Source organism: Paralichthys olivaceus, chromosome 17, assembly GCF_024713975.1.
Source record: "Paralichthys olivaceus isolate ysfri-2021 chromosome 17, ASM2471397v2, whole genome shotgun sequence".
Lineage (NCBI taxonomy): Eukaryota > Metazoa > Chordata > Actinopteri > Pleuronectiformes > Paralichthyidae > Paralichthys > Paralichthys olivaceus.
The window spans coordinates 934,229-947,906 of record NC_091109.1 but is presented as its reverse complement, the minus strand read 5'-3'; the positions used below and the strand labels follow the sequence as shown (position 1 = coordinate 947,906).

At 40.5% G+C, this 13,678-nt stretch overlaps 2 protein-coding genes across 9 annotated transcripts; both read left to right on the top strand.

The window, feature by feature from the left end:
- Positions 1-1,514: 1,514 nt before the first annotated feature.
- Positions 1,515-7,035, top strand: lztfl1 (leucine zipper transcription factor-like 1). Of its 3 annotated transcripts, none has more exons than XM_020087509.2 (10): positions 1,515-1,807; positions 2,133-2,257; positions 2,373-2,567; positions 4,072-4,129; positions 4,556-4,627; positions 4,727-4,792; positions 4,883-4,960; positions 5,225-5,401; positions 5,804-5,907; positions 6,123-7,035. In XM_020087509.2, the coding sequence occupies exons 1-10, from the start codon at positions 1,805-1,807 to the stop codon at positions 6,139-6,141; spliced, it is 897 nt and encodes a 298-aa protein (XP_019943068.1). In that variant the 5' UTR covers positions 1,515-1,804; the 3' UTR covers positions 6,142-7,035. The 3 variants fall into 3 exon arrangements, with proteins under 3 accessions (XP_019943068.1, XP_069368749.1, XP_069368748.1); XM_069512648.1 differs by lacking the exon at positions 1,515-1,807 and adding an exon at positions 1,834-2,036 and having other exon boundaries at positions 5,243-5,401; XM_069512647.1 differs by lacking the exon at positions 1,515-1,807 and adding an exon at positions 2,015-2,036.
- Positions 7,036-7,374: 339 nt separating this feature from the next.
- LOC109629621 (C-C chemokine receptor type 9-like) lies at positions 7,375-12,530 on the top strand. Of its 6 annotated transcripts, none has more exons than XM_069512643.1 (3): positions 7,375-7,505; positions 10,345-10,406; positions 11,176-12,530. In XM_069512643.1, the coding sequence occupies exons 2-3, from the start codon at positions 10,350-10,352 to the stop codon at positions 12,232-12,234; spliced, it is 1,116 nt and encodes a 371-aa protein (XP_069368744.1). In that variant the 5' UTR covers positions 7,375-7,505; positions 10,345-10,349; the 3' UTR covers positions 12,235-12,530. The 6 variants fall into 6 exon arrangements, with proteins under 6 accessions (XP_069368744.1, XP_069368746.1, XP_019942949.2 ...); XM_069512645.1 differs by having other exon boundaries at positions 7,406-7,505; positions 10,345-11,017; XM_020087390.2 differs by lacking the exon at positions 7,375-7,505 and adding an exon at positions 9,240-10,171.
- The last annotated feature ends 1,148 nt before the right edge of the window (positions 12,531-13,678 follow it).

The window sequence follows — 13,678 nt, the reverse complement described above, 5'->3', positions numbered from 1 at the left end:
GTAACACAGCCAACACACTCACTCACACACACACACAGCAGTAGCAGTACATATAAAACATATAAAAGTTTTACAATCTTTTGGAATTACAGTTTACATTAACTTAATCTCTCTACTTAATGAGTGTATTACACCCAACATGAGCTGTATTGCTTCTAAGTCTGCTTTTTTGTTAAATTCTTTATTATTAGTAATATTCTGTGCTCGTATTTGATTTTTCTTTGCATCTCTTTCAACCACTTTATTATATTTTTGAAGGTTTGCTAAAATAGCTTACAGACCAGCTGCTGGCCATCAACATCCACAAATATTTAACTTGCCACACAAGCTAAAACACACTAAGACTAACACATTGGCCCCTTACACACTCCTGTACTGGTTATGGTTGTAAACTAGTGTTTTCTAGTTTCAGTATTAAATTGCAAGTGACTCACCGTGACTGAAGGTAAAGGGGAAACATCTTGGCCTCTGTGACTGACTGATGTTGCACAGTGAAGTTGAGCGGGACAGCACAGAGTGGTCACATTATGAAGCACTGATTAGGTGACCAACCATGCGCTGCCCGTTAGTCTAATTCAATTACAGCAAGAGAGACATTAGGGGGAAAAGAATTTCCTTCTTTTCTCTTTGGACCCGCCTTGACAGAATGGATAGCGATATTCTTTAGGCTTCAGTGACAGAGGATAAGAAGGAGGCGCAACTTTATCTCTGAATAGTTTTTATTCAGCTCATGTGGACTCTAATGAGTTTAACTGATGGAGAAGCTGTCATGTTGACTCCCATCTGAATTTAGAGGCTGTGTGTTAAAAGATCACTCATGGTTGATTGAGCTGTAAATGAACAAATAAAAGCTCTGCATTAACAAAGACTAGTTTATCTGTAGTTTGATTAGAAATGAAGAGAGACACAGAGGCTACATGATCAACAGTGAAATATGTTAGTTAATGGAGAAAAGCTCAATGGAAATGGCGTCATGTGACTCAATATACAACAGATCAAATGAATGTGGAGCAAAATTTTTGTATGAACTCAGTAAGTGAGGAAATACAATTTAAAGAGCTTTCTCTGTTGTCAAGGTGTTGATAATAAAATTATGGTTTCTTTGAAATTGCTTTTCTTATTTCCACATTTTCTAATATTGTGATAGAGGGTTCAAAACCACTGCTACATAGCTCCACGTCACGCGACTTCAAACAAATGCCAAATTGTATTACTACCATTGACAAACAGGACACATCTATTCTTTTACTAGATTTTAACGCTTCTTATATTTTGTATTAATATTAGAATTAATACGTCTTTTCCCCCCCAATAGCTTCCATGTCATGTGACCCACTGACTCGACGAATGCTGAATTGTAATACCACTATATTCTATATCTATATTACGAATACAAAATGACCCATACTATAATTATTATGATGATGATGATAATTATTATTATTAATCATCACGTTTTGTTTCGTGTTGTACGTAGCACCCTTGAACGCACCGCCCGTAACCAAGGCAATGACGCTCTTCTCCGTTACCAAGGCGCTCTCACGGCAAACACTAGCAGCGTAGCTAGGCTAAGCTAACGGGACAGATAATCTTATAGCCATGATATAACATCCGCCTCTTCACCGGGACGAACTTTACGTCAACTTGAGATTCATTTAAACCTTCGCCTCCAGCTCATCACCTTCACATTCACCTTCACTTCGCTGTTGTCGCTTTAGTTAGAGGCTGAAACACGCGTTTCCAGGATCGCCTCAGTCTGAAAGCTAGCTAACTTAGTTGCCTCAACGTTAGCTGCGCAGCCACCATGGTGAGTAGCCGCTTCCCTCCGCTGTCCGTGGCCAGCCAGGCCACCTGTTTGCGTTTAGAAGTTAGCATGCTAAATGTTTAGTCTCTCTAAACCCCAGGGCACGATCAGGATTCACTGACGTTGCACACAGACAGATATGAAGTGTGTGAGGGAGTGTGTGTGTGTGTGGACGGGCCCTGTCACACACGAGCAGGAGAAAATCCTCTTGGAGTTAGCTGATCAGCTAGCTGTGGATGCTAGTACAGTATCTCCCCCATGTCTACACACTTCTTTGGTTTTCACGTCACTCTTTGTCACCTATTTCTCGCTGCTTGTCTCTGCACAGGCTGAATTTGGATTCAATGAACAGCACCAGGGTGAAGTCATCAATTACATGCGGTTTGCACGTTCAAAGAGGGTCCTGAGGCTCAAGACTATTGATTCATGCTTTGAGGAACTCAAGGATAGCAGGTGATCGGTGATCAGCAAGTTTTTGGTGCCATTGTTTTGATGTAAACTCAACTTTTCAGCTCAAGTGGATCTGTGATGTGAAACTGTGTGTGTATGTGATGTGTGTTGTCTGCAGGCTGGTGGAGGAAACCTTCACCGTGGACGAGGTGAGGGAGATGCTGGACGGGCTGCAGGTGGTGGTGCGTGGGGAGGTGGAGATGGAGCTCATCAACACGGCCCACACCAATGTGCTGCTGCTCAGGCAGCTCTTCTCCCAGGCTGAGAAGTTTTACCTCCGGCTGCAGAGCGACATCTCAGAGCTCGAGAACAGGTGAGTGAGGCAGACATTTTTGGCAGAGGGTGACAAATACACGAATGTTCCCACAGGAGTACAACATGTATTATGAGGTAAACAGCACTTCCAAGTACAAGATCATAACAAGTGCACAAATGAATGATGTTTGTGGTCACGATGTGGAACTTGTACGCAAAGATTGAGCGTTACACTTACATGTTACAATTTAAAAACTGTGCTACGCTTCTATACACCACACCTAATGTTCAGGTGCAGAAAAGGCCCTATATGCTTTGAAACATCGTATTTCCTCCTCCGTACAGATCTGCTGTGTCTCTGTTGTGTCAGGAAAAAAAGGTCATCGCCAGGCCACATATGCAATTTACACCTTTTTTCCATCACACAGGTTTTCTCTCTGCAGTAATGCTCAGTTATTCTGAAAAGCACAACTTCTGCCATCTTTTCACTACATTCAAAAAGTTTTCTTCTAACTATAACATGGTGTGTTTTTTAAATAAAATGCGCCAATTCTTAAAGGGGTACAAAGTTATGTGATCACATGAAGTGTCATTGGTTTATGGCCACATGTGATGAAGTCTGAGCAAAAACTTAAAGGTGGTGTTGTATGTGGTGTTTCTGAAGATGCCAAGAGGGTTTTTGTTCATATTACAAGTCTGAGCATAGATCAAAGACTACAGGTGATACCAGGAACTATGATAAATTACATTTGAACTGTTGCCAGAATCTACAGTGCATTCTTGACATTATGGCAAAGGAAGTTTTAGGGCTTTTTGACATATAGGTGTTTATGTTTTGTTTTTTTTACAATAATTCACTGTAGCACACACTCATACCCACTCACAATATATTATAATCTTTAGCATCAAAGACAACGGTCAAATATTTTAAAAAGTACTAACAAGCCAGTGCCAGTTTGATCATAAAGCTCCAGAGTACACGTGCAGAGGGTTGAATGCATTCTCCGTCTTCTGTGATATTCAGATGAACTTTATTTAACGTTTGACCTCTGGAACCTTTTGCACTTATTTGTGTTTTGGAAAAGTATGTAGTATGCACTCAGTGGGTGGATCAAGAAGCCCTGATGCTTTTTAGTATTTTGCAGGGCTCAGCTCTACGTGACTTGATATGGTGTGTAAAGTAGGCAATACGCCCCATGTCACAGTCTACGTGTGTTCAGCTGCTTTTGAAAAACCACATTTAAGCTTTTTAGAAAACTGATCTGTTCACCACAGGCATCTCATTGCCTAAGTGTTAAACTGCCGAAAACAAGGGTGTTTATTTATGTACTTTACATTTGCCGTGGGAAGCTGACAATTGTGTAAAGTGATAGATTATCAGTCACTCAGTGATGCGTACACAGTCTTAACTGTATGTTATCCACCAATGCTTGATTAAATCTAAAAAATAAAGAGTTAGATAGATAATATTTTTTTATGTAAAAACCTATATTTTCTTCTTTTCTCTGATCTTGTCATCGTTATTGGGATGTTTAATTCTTTGCTAATCTCTGCTCATCTAGGGAGCTGTTAGAACAAGTGGCTGAATTTGAGAAGACTGACTTTAAAACCACTGATAAGGTGAGATGAATGTGCAGCTCTGTCATTCGTAGACCGTAGAACTCCACCACCAGCATAGTCATCATTAATCATGAGTTAAAAGCGTTTTTTTATACCCAGATGGAATAGAGTAAGTGGAGAGGAGCACAATGCTTCTGTGCGTTTTGTAAGATTTGTCGCGTCGCTTGGCCTTACGAAGCAGCTCAGCAATCACTCAACGCTGTGGCTGTCGTGTGGCTTCACACATTTACTTTGTAATGCTTTTCCACCACATTGGTGATCTTACTCATTTACAGACAGTAAAGTCGCATGTCACGTTTCTTAGAAAAGGAAGATTTATCAGATGTAAAATCTGTGTTTTAGTTTGACTGTTAAATCTTATATCCAGTATTAGCGAAGCAAATGTGATGTTTTTCAAGATTAAGAATGTCACTGTTTTTTTATCAGATAAACCAGGAAACAAACAAACCCAAGTTAGCACCGCTGAATGAAGGTGGGGTGTCGGAACTTCTCAACAAGGTGAAGAAACACATTGCATTAGATTTAACGTTCAGTTGTTGCACTGGATTATTATCAGGTTCACACACCCATGTGCATCTGTGTTAAATATTTCTACAGGAGATAGCGAGACTACAGGAGGAAAACAATAAACTGAAAACCAGGCTGCGGACTTTAGAATCCCAGGTATAAAAATAAGTCACATTCTTTTTTTTTTTAAAGCAGACTTTTACGTATTTTCATTGTTAACTTCTTACTCTGATTAATGTTCCCTAGACTATGAGTGCACTCGATGAGAGAACCAGGGCCGAGCGAGCACTGAAAGACCTTCAGAAGGTGCAAGGTGAACAGCAGGTACTGTTCCATGTTTGATCTACAAGTTACTTCATTGTCATTGGTGACATTTTGAGTTTGCTTTCTGTTTTACTACTTACATTTGTTTTAGTAATTATCATTTATATCAACACTGTCTGTCATTGTGCTTTTTGTGTGCTAACTTGGATCTGAAATGGTATGTATGTAGCTGATCAGTGTGTCTTGGAATTTAGGAATAGAAGGTATCCATCGTGTAGAATAAACATGCAACTGAACTCGTTTGTTGTTTCTTTTTCCTTCAAGTTTGCTGCTCAATCCCAGGAGATCAACTGTCTAGAGGACACCGTGGCGTCTCTGAAAGAGGACTATGAAAGGTCTCTCAACGCCAACGCAGCCTCCCAGAAGGATCTGCAGGAGAACCTGATCTCTGCCAAACATGAGCTGCTTCGAGTGCAGGAGCAGCTGACCCTGGCAGAGAAGGTACATCACTGTGGTCTTCACCCCCAACTGAAAAAAAGTGAAATATCCTGAAAACCTATTTTCTGTCCATGCAGCTAAAGTCAAAGCAGCTCTGTTTATGTCCTATGAAGTGGGCAGGGCTCAGTTGGTTTTAGATGAAGTCATCTACTTCTGTGCACCAATTAGAATTTAGCTCAACTTGATTCCACAGTTGTGGGTTTGTTGGCTGATGCTTGTAGGCCACTGTGTCAGTCAGTTTGATCAAATCACCGGATGTAACAACCTTGGCTGGTCCCACCATACAACAAAGATAAAATGTGCTTCAAATAGATAAACCAATATCAGATACTTGCTTCTCTGGCCAGTTTTCAGTACGGGTACATTCAGCCTCTGCTCACATGTTTCTATGTGTATGTTGTGCAGGAGTTGGAGAGGAAGTTCCAGCAAACTGCAGCCTACCGCAACATGAAGGAAATCCTGACCAAGAAAAACGAGCAGATCAAAGATATTAGAAAACGACTGCAGAGGTGAGCACCTCTTACGACATGTTCTGCTCCCTGTGTAGATCACACAGGAATTGTACACATTTTAACTTTTATTAAATTCCATCAAAGTCTTCTCTTCACACATTATATGAGTGTGGACAGATATGGACGTAAATTATAACTTTTCTGGTGGCGAGAACACACGACCAAAAGGCCTTAATTCTATATTAATCCTAAAACTGTGTTCTCTGTTTCAGATACGAGCCCAGTGAATGAGATGTATCCAGGACAGCTGGGTATACAGAGAGAGGACCGAGCTGAACATTTAATGACTGCGGTTCAGACAAGAAACCATCAGTTCCAACGCTGTGAGACAAGAGACACAGAAACAAGTGTCTCTTTGCTTTATGTGGTGTCTTCAGTAGAGTTGGTAGCAGGGAAGTCGACAGTAGGCCGAGCTGAATCCACAAATTAAATAGTAAGAAATAATAGCTTTCTCCAGCTGTGCTTATTTTCTGTCTCGGTTTCAGAGTTCACTAACAGTAGCTAGCAGACTTCCCTCAGTGCTCTATGCAATGACCATCATGTCCCTGTTTGAAGAGGCCTTTTCCATGTTCTAAAGCTTCGCAGTCTACTATCAGACGGATCTGAGTAACTTAGCTTATCACAACTGGATTATTGGTTGTTGATTTTTAGTCGCTCCTGTGTAGTCAAAATCTATTATTGAGAGTTTCAATCAAACCCCAGGATAGTTTGTTTATTATTAGTGAACAGCTTTGAAATGTTTCCTGACCCTTTTTCACTAAACATTAAACAGCATTTTACAAAAACATTTTCAGTGACCTGACATTCTGTGAAAGTCTGATCATTGAAAATACAAACACACATTTTTTTTGCATTATTTTTCCAGTTTTGAAAATTGAATGATACAGATAGTGATAGATTGATTTCCCTACACCCCCTTGAACAGAGGACATAGAATATTTTGTCTGTGTACTTTTCATTTTGCTGTGGGTGACAGAGTGCAAGTGGAAAAAAAGAAATAAATCTATACATGATGTTCATGAAGTAATGCTCTTGCAAAGTATGATACATCTACCCTATATTACACTAGACGTGCATTTGTTTGTATTGTGCAAAGTATGGGGTAATAAAAGCTATTACCAAATATATCATGTGTGGTCACTATCATATCTTTGATATTTTTACTTTACGTATATAATCAGAAACTTTCAAAATATCTTAAACTCAAGAATCTTTTTTTTTGGAACTGACTAATTCAACAAGGGGGTGCTGTACTGCAATAAAACAGGAGACATAAATTACAGCATGACCCCTAATGAACTTAAACAATTCTGATCACGTCATTTGATCAATATTTTAATCATTTACACACAGATATATATATATATATATAATAAGTGCATCACTTTGAGGTATGAAGGAGATTAAAGTGAGCTGTTGATCAAGTGAAGTTTCAGTATTGCTTCATACATGAACTGCTCTGTTTTTTCTAACCATATTTTCTCAGTAGTGACTCACTGGTCAGAACTCCGAGAAGAAAGACAAGAGAGAAGTAACGACGTTCTGTAAATTCTGTTTAGATGGAGGAGGATATCTCAAACTTCAACTAATATAAAGTGTGTGAGTTCAGCAACACAATGAAATCTGTAACAACTAGATATGTTAGAAAATCTGTATTAGATAGTAAGATTAGAGAAAGTGGAGATTTGACTCGATGGAGGGAACACTAGTCTTAAATTACAATTATTTGGACTTTGTGTTGTTTTGTGTGCAGGAATCGTGCAGTGCAAAGAAAGAGGCGGAGGATGATATCACACTAAATATCCTTCAAATCTTTTTCTCCTCCTGACAAAATATTGGAGATAGAAACTGAAAAAAGGCAAATAATTTCTCAGACACTTTTTCTTTTCCAAAATACAGATCAGAAAAACAAAAGAGTATCGTGTTCATTTGCTTACTGAGTGTGTTTGTGTCAGTGTTACAATTTTCGCGTGCGTGCATCTGTTTCCTATCAGCCACAGCTGAAGAGAAACCGTCATGATGATTTCAGGGTGCAGAGAGCTGAACAGTTGTGTATCAGTGCATGAAATAAATCACAGCCAGCAGGTACACAGGAAGTGGTGACTACAGTCTCTCAGTTACAAGCTCGACAGTGGCAGAACTTTCCCACAATATGGGGCCAATGTTAATATGTGTCTGAGCGACGTGCTGGTATACAGCAGCTTCCTGTTCCCTGTCACTGGGCATCAAAGGGGTTTTCTCAGTTTCAATAGAGAGACAATAGCTCCTGTTGCCTGGATTTTCTTTAGAATCACCAGGCAATGACGCACATTTCGGCATTTCGTTTCTTTGTTCTTGTGACGTGTGCAATGACAATAAAGTTGAATCTAATCTATTCTAAATATGAGGTGATGTCCAGAGTACAGTCTGATTCTTAAAAACAATAACAACGTGATCTTTAGCAGAACAGCAGATGCACTATAGTAGCTTCTTCATTACAAATACATGTTGCGGGCCCAAAATGGAAGATACAGATTATGCAGGACAAAATGAAATGATGTAACAGCCGGTTTACAGTTTAAAATTAGGTAAAGTGGTCATTTAGACAGAAAGTGAAGGGATCACCACTAGTTATTGAACTTTACCTGTTTTCCAAAAGAAGAATGCAGACTGTGATACATGAACGTAGCAGTTTCAGATATACATTTGATGCAGGTTTCATTCCTGTGTTAACTTTCAGACACTTCCGTTATCTAGATTCTTATCCAGCATTCAACGCCAACATCCTGAAACATGCAGCCAGAGTCAAAGCAGAACTATCTTCAGCCTTGCTCTCTTTTCTCTACACGTCGTGTTTCAAGTTCAATTGGAAAGCGTCACTTTCTTCAACAACCGGTTCCCAGGAGAAAACACTCGCCCGTTTGTGACACACAGTCTGTTTCCCCTGTGCCACGCTGTGATCACAACTGAAAAACGCACCCAACAGTCCGAGGGGCCCTTGCGCTGTTGCACCAAGAGTTCCTGGTGGCAAGAGACTGAGAATGTTCTTTCAGTCACGGGAGTGAAACTCAAGAAAGAGAGAGCGGCCAACGCGTTACCTCTGCATGACACAACCAGGAACCTGATCTGAACATTTCCAATAAGTACTAAACATTTCAAACAGGGCTGTCGTTAGTTTTCATTCATGTGGCTGAATTGCTTTATTCAGTATGATTTTTTTAAATTTTTATTTTAGCTGAAGCAGGTGGTGTGACTGGGACTTTCTGCTGTGCAATGTTGTGACGTTGTGGTCAGCTGTGAGCATGTGATTGCTTTTGTCTAGTTGATTCAGTTCCACTTTGCTTTCTGTGCAGCAAGTAGATTTTTTTAGTAAATATCATGTGAATTTCTTTCACTTTACAACTGACAGTGAACAATCACTGGGTGAACAGAGGCTTAAGTTATCCTGCCTGGTTCCAACCTGGACCTTTGCTGCGTGTCTTCCCCCACCACCACCCTGCTCCACATTTCACACTTACTACCCTGGCGATAAAGGTGAAATCCACGAAAAAATATCTTTAAAAGCAAACAAGTATATTTATCACAGAACACTTCAGGAACACCATCTTAATTCTGGTCAGGGCCAACCTTTGCATTTCTTTCTAGTGAATTTAAATGTGTTTTCATAAGGGGACCGTGGGGTGTTTTATTTTATTCTATATTTTTACAGAGCTAAAGAATCCCAAGGTAAATGTCCCTGAAACCCGGAGCCTCACTATTTCTTCATTGGGAGGTTGGTGACAGTGATTTACTGCTTCCAGACACTGAAGCTTACAACATCTCAGCATCAGCTACCTCCTTCAGTTCTGGGCTTTAATCACACCTGGTTTTCAGTTTCACACATCTGTCGTGTTAAGTGCTCCACCTGTGTACACAACACTGTGTCAAAAATGGACTCCGACTTGAAACTCAATCGACCGTGGAGTCAGTGTGGGTCTGTTGCTTTGGCTCAAACCTGATGGCCGTGGTTCAGAAGGCGTTGTTTAAAAAGTCACTGATTCCGTGTGAAACTAGCTGTTATCACCTTTCAAAGATCAGTCTTTCAGTCATTTATCTTTAATGTGTGCATCTGAAAAAAAAAGGAATGGTGCAGCGCCGAGGGTTGTGAGTGGTTCTTTCTTCACCAGACATAGTAAACAGCATGTGACCTGTGGTTAAAGGGAAACCATATAAGTAAGTGAAGATGAAGTCACACAGAACATAGAAGCAGCAGAGCAACTTTCTTCATTTTATCACTGAAACGGTAAGAGATATGTTGCACCGCTGCAAAACTTGAAAAAGGTTTGCAGTGCATTTCGTATTTAACCATTAAGCTTTTTCGTCAGATGTTGCAATTATTAATAATTTATATATTTTTAAACATTTTGCGAGGTTTTGGTGTTTTGTGTTCCGTTATCATCCTCTGATTCTTTGCAGATAGGATGGAGGAACCACTGACAACTCTCATGACCACGGTCGCTGGTTATTACAATGAAAATGTAAGTTCGACTTCGACAATATAATACAACTTGATTAATCCTAAAATCTAAAATTTGGTTTAGAATAAATCAAAAGAGAAAACAAGAACAAAACATCGAAAATGAGGAAGAGACACAATGCTGATGACTTATTATAGCTGATGTGTTCTATAATTGAGTTTAAGTAAAATATCATTTGAAATACAGTGAAACGTAAAGGTTAGAATAGAATACCAAATCACTTATATGTACAACATTTACTTTTTATTTTATGTCCTTATTTGTTGTTAATGTTACTGGTGTAAAGTAACAGTAGATTTATTGGACTCTATCAGACATTGAAATGCCACATATAAGAGTCAAAGCATCACGTTTTCCATTACTTGTGAAAACACAAGCCCCAGTCTCACACCTCGCTGTTTATCTCTGCTCTACATCTAAACTTTATGCATCTGGGGCACTGCTGAGTTCTGCTGCGGGGGCCCCTCTCTGGAGCCCCTCAGGATGGTTTAACCCCCTCGTCCCCCTCAGGCTTGGATAGCAGCAGGAAGTTGTGCAGTACTGTGGTTTCTCCTGCACAGACACAACACCTGCACCTGAAAGCCGTTTCTTTCCCACACTCTGGTTAGCATGTACGTCACTGATGGCATTCGATGTCGCTTCAATATGTTCCGACTAGAAACCTGTTATGAAACCATAAAAGCAGCAAGCTTTGACAGAAAATGCAACTGCACGCAACCCTGTTTTATTACCACTACTTCTTTTAGTAATTTTCTATTTTTAAATGCAGGACACCAGTGATGACTACTCAGATTATGACACGGGGCCAACTGAACCCACAGGCATGTGCGACAAACGGTTGGTCCGGGAATTTCGTGGCCGGTACGAGCCACCTCTCTTCTGGATCATCTTCATCCTCGGGGCCCTGGGTAACCTGATGGTGGTGTGGATCTACACGACCGTGCGCAACCGCCTGAAAACCATGACCGACGTGTACTTGCTGAACCTGGCTGTGGCCGATCTCCTCTTCCTGTGCATGCTGCCCTTCTGGGCAAACAACGCCTTCAATGGCTGGGAGTTTGACGAGAGGTTTTGCAAACTGGTGTCCGGGGTCTACAAGATCAACTTCTTCAGCAGCACGTTCCTGCTCACCTGCATAAGCGTGGACCGCTACATTGCTATCGTACAGGTCACCAAGGCCCAGAACCTGAAGAAAAAGAGACTCTTCTACAGTAAACTCGCCTGCTTGGTTGTCTGGTCTGTCTCCATTCTCCTGGCCCTCCCTGAGTTCATATTTGCTCGGGTGAAGCCGGACCAAAACGGCCGGTCCTTCTGCACTCTCATCTACTGGAACAACAAATACAACCGGATTAAGATCCTGGTGCTGTCCCTGCAGATCTGCATGGGCTTCTGCCTCCCTCTGCTAGTGATGGTCTTCTGTTACTCTGTCATCATACGCACGCTTCTGCAGGCCAAGAGCTTTGAGAAGCACAAGGCCCTGCGCGTCATCTTTGTCGTGGTGCTTGTGTTCGTCCTCTCCCAGCTGCCATACAACAGCCTGCTCATAGTGGAGGCCGCGCAGGCAGCTAATACAACCATAACCGACTGCAACATGGCAATTCGTTTTGATGTGGCAGGGCAAGTCGCCAAGAGCCTGGCCTACACTCATGCCTGCCTCAACCCTTTCCTGTACGTCTTCGTTGGAGTCCGGTTCAGACAAGACCTCCTGAGGATGGTGAAGAGGTGTGTCGGTCGTCTGAGAACAGGAGGGTTGAGTAAAGCAAACGTAGTTCCCAAACGTCCGTCCATCATGTCAGAGACTGAGACTACCCCCGCCCTGTCATTATAAACACACATTCTCCTACAGTCCTTTTATAGACACTTGAGCATTTAGTGTCTAGTTGTAAACATGATTAAGTTTTCCCAGCATGCATTACCTGCCACCAGAGCAGCAATACAATATTCATCTCTGAAAGCAAATAAGAGTTTATGTTCATTTACATTCTCACAGTCACCAGCTTGGTAATAATTGTATAACCTGTACATTAGTGTAAATACAGTTTTTTGTTTGTATCTTTGCATCAATTCCACCATCTGTTGGTTTGTGTGCTGTTGTAAAACAATAAAAAGTCTGAAAAATCTAAATCAAGTTGCAGTTTTCTTCTGTCCACAGCACAAAAACATGCTTCAAGTATGAGCCAGAGTGGTTGAAGTACCAATGATGGACAGTAACTCAGTACATTTACTCAAGTACACATTAGAAGGTACTTGTACTGTACATTAGTTCTGGCACTTATGCAACTTTCTACTTTAACTCCGCTACAATTGTCAATCAGCTTTATTTGCCTTTCAGGTGATGCTGTTAATGATGATGAACTGAGGATGAACTTTTCCTTTTCTATTTTTTAGAATATTATGATTTTCTATAGCCTGAATTAAAATACAGTATATAAAAGTTTATGAAGCAGTTCAAATGAGCTCAATCTTTAACATCTTCAGTAAAAAGCAGCAAGCACATAAATAAGTAATGTTGCTCCTAAAATATCAGATGGAACAATAAATTGCACTCTAAGTATAAATATATCATTTCACATACAGACTGAATTATCTCAATGATGAGATGAGCAATTGATGTGTGTGCATACTATAAATGGAAAAGTACTTGTGTGCTTTCTCTGGTCTAACGTATCGTCTGTGGTGAAAACACAAGCTGGGGAATGTGACTTGTCTGATTCAGTATCTTTCGAAATGACTGGACGTCCTCCTGATGACTGTCTGTGCCACTGTCCATGCTGACTGTTGAAACTTATCTGAGTTCACTTATGACTTAGTACTTTCAACAGTCTGTTGAAACTGCAAATGAAAAAAGTTTCCCACATTAGTGTTGCAACGACAGATGGAAGACAGACAGACAAGTGACTGTGTTCTAATCTTTCCAAATCCACCACTTCAGGACACAATCAGCAAGTACTTTTACTTTTAATACTCTAAGTATATTTAAAAGCATTATACTCACTTTTGCTCAAGTAGAAACGATGTGGTACTTTTACTTGAGTACATTTCTGTTTATATTTACTTTTACTTGAGTAAATAGTTGAATACTTCCTCCATCACCACCAAATGAACAGACCCAGGCCACAGATTCGACAGTATGGTCGTGTGCTCATCAGAAGAGAGTGGGGGAATTAAGACATCTTGAATACCATCTCTGTCTATTGTTACCATCAGCCTGTTGACTTACAGAGAGCCGAGAAGAAAAGATAGATGGAGCATGAAAAAGACAGAAACATCAT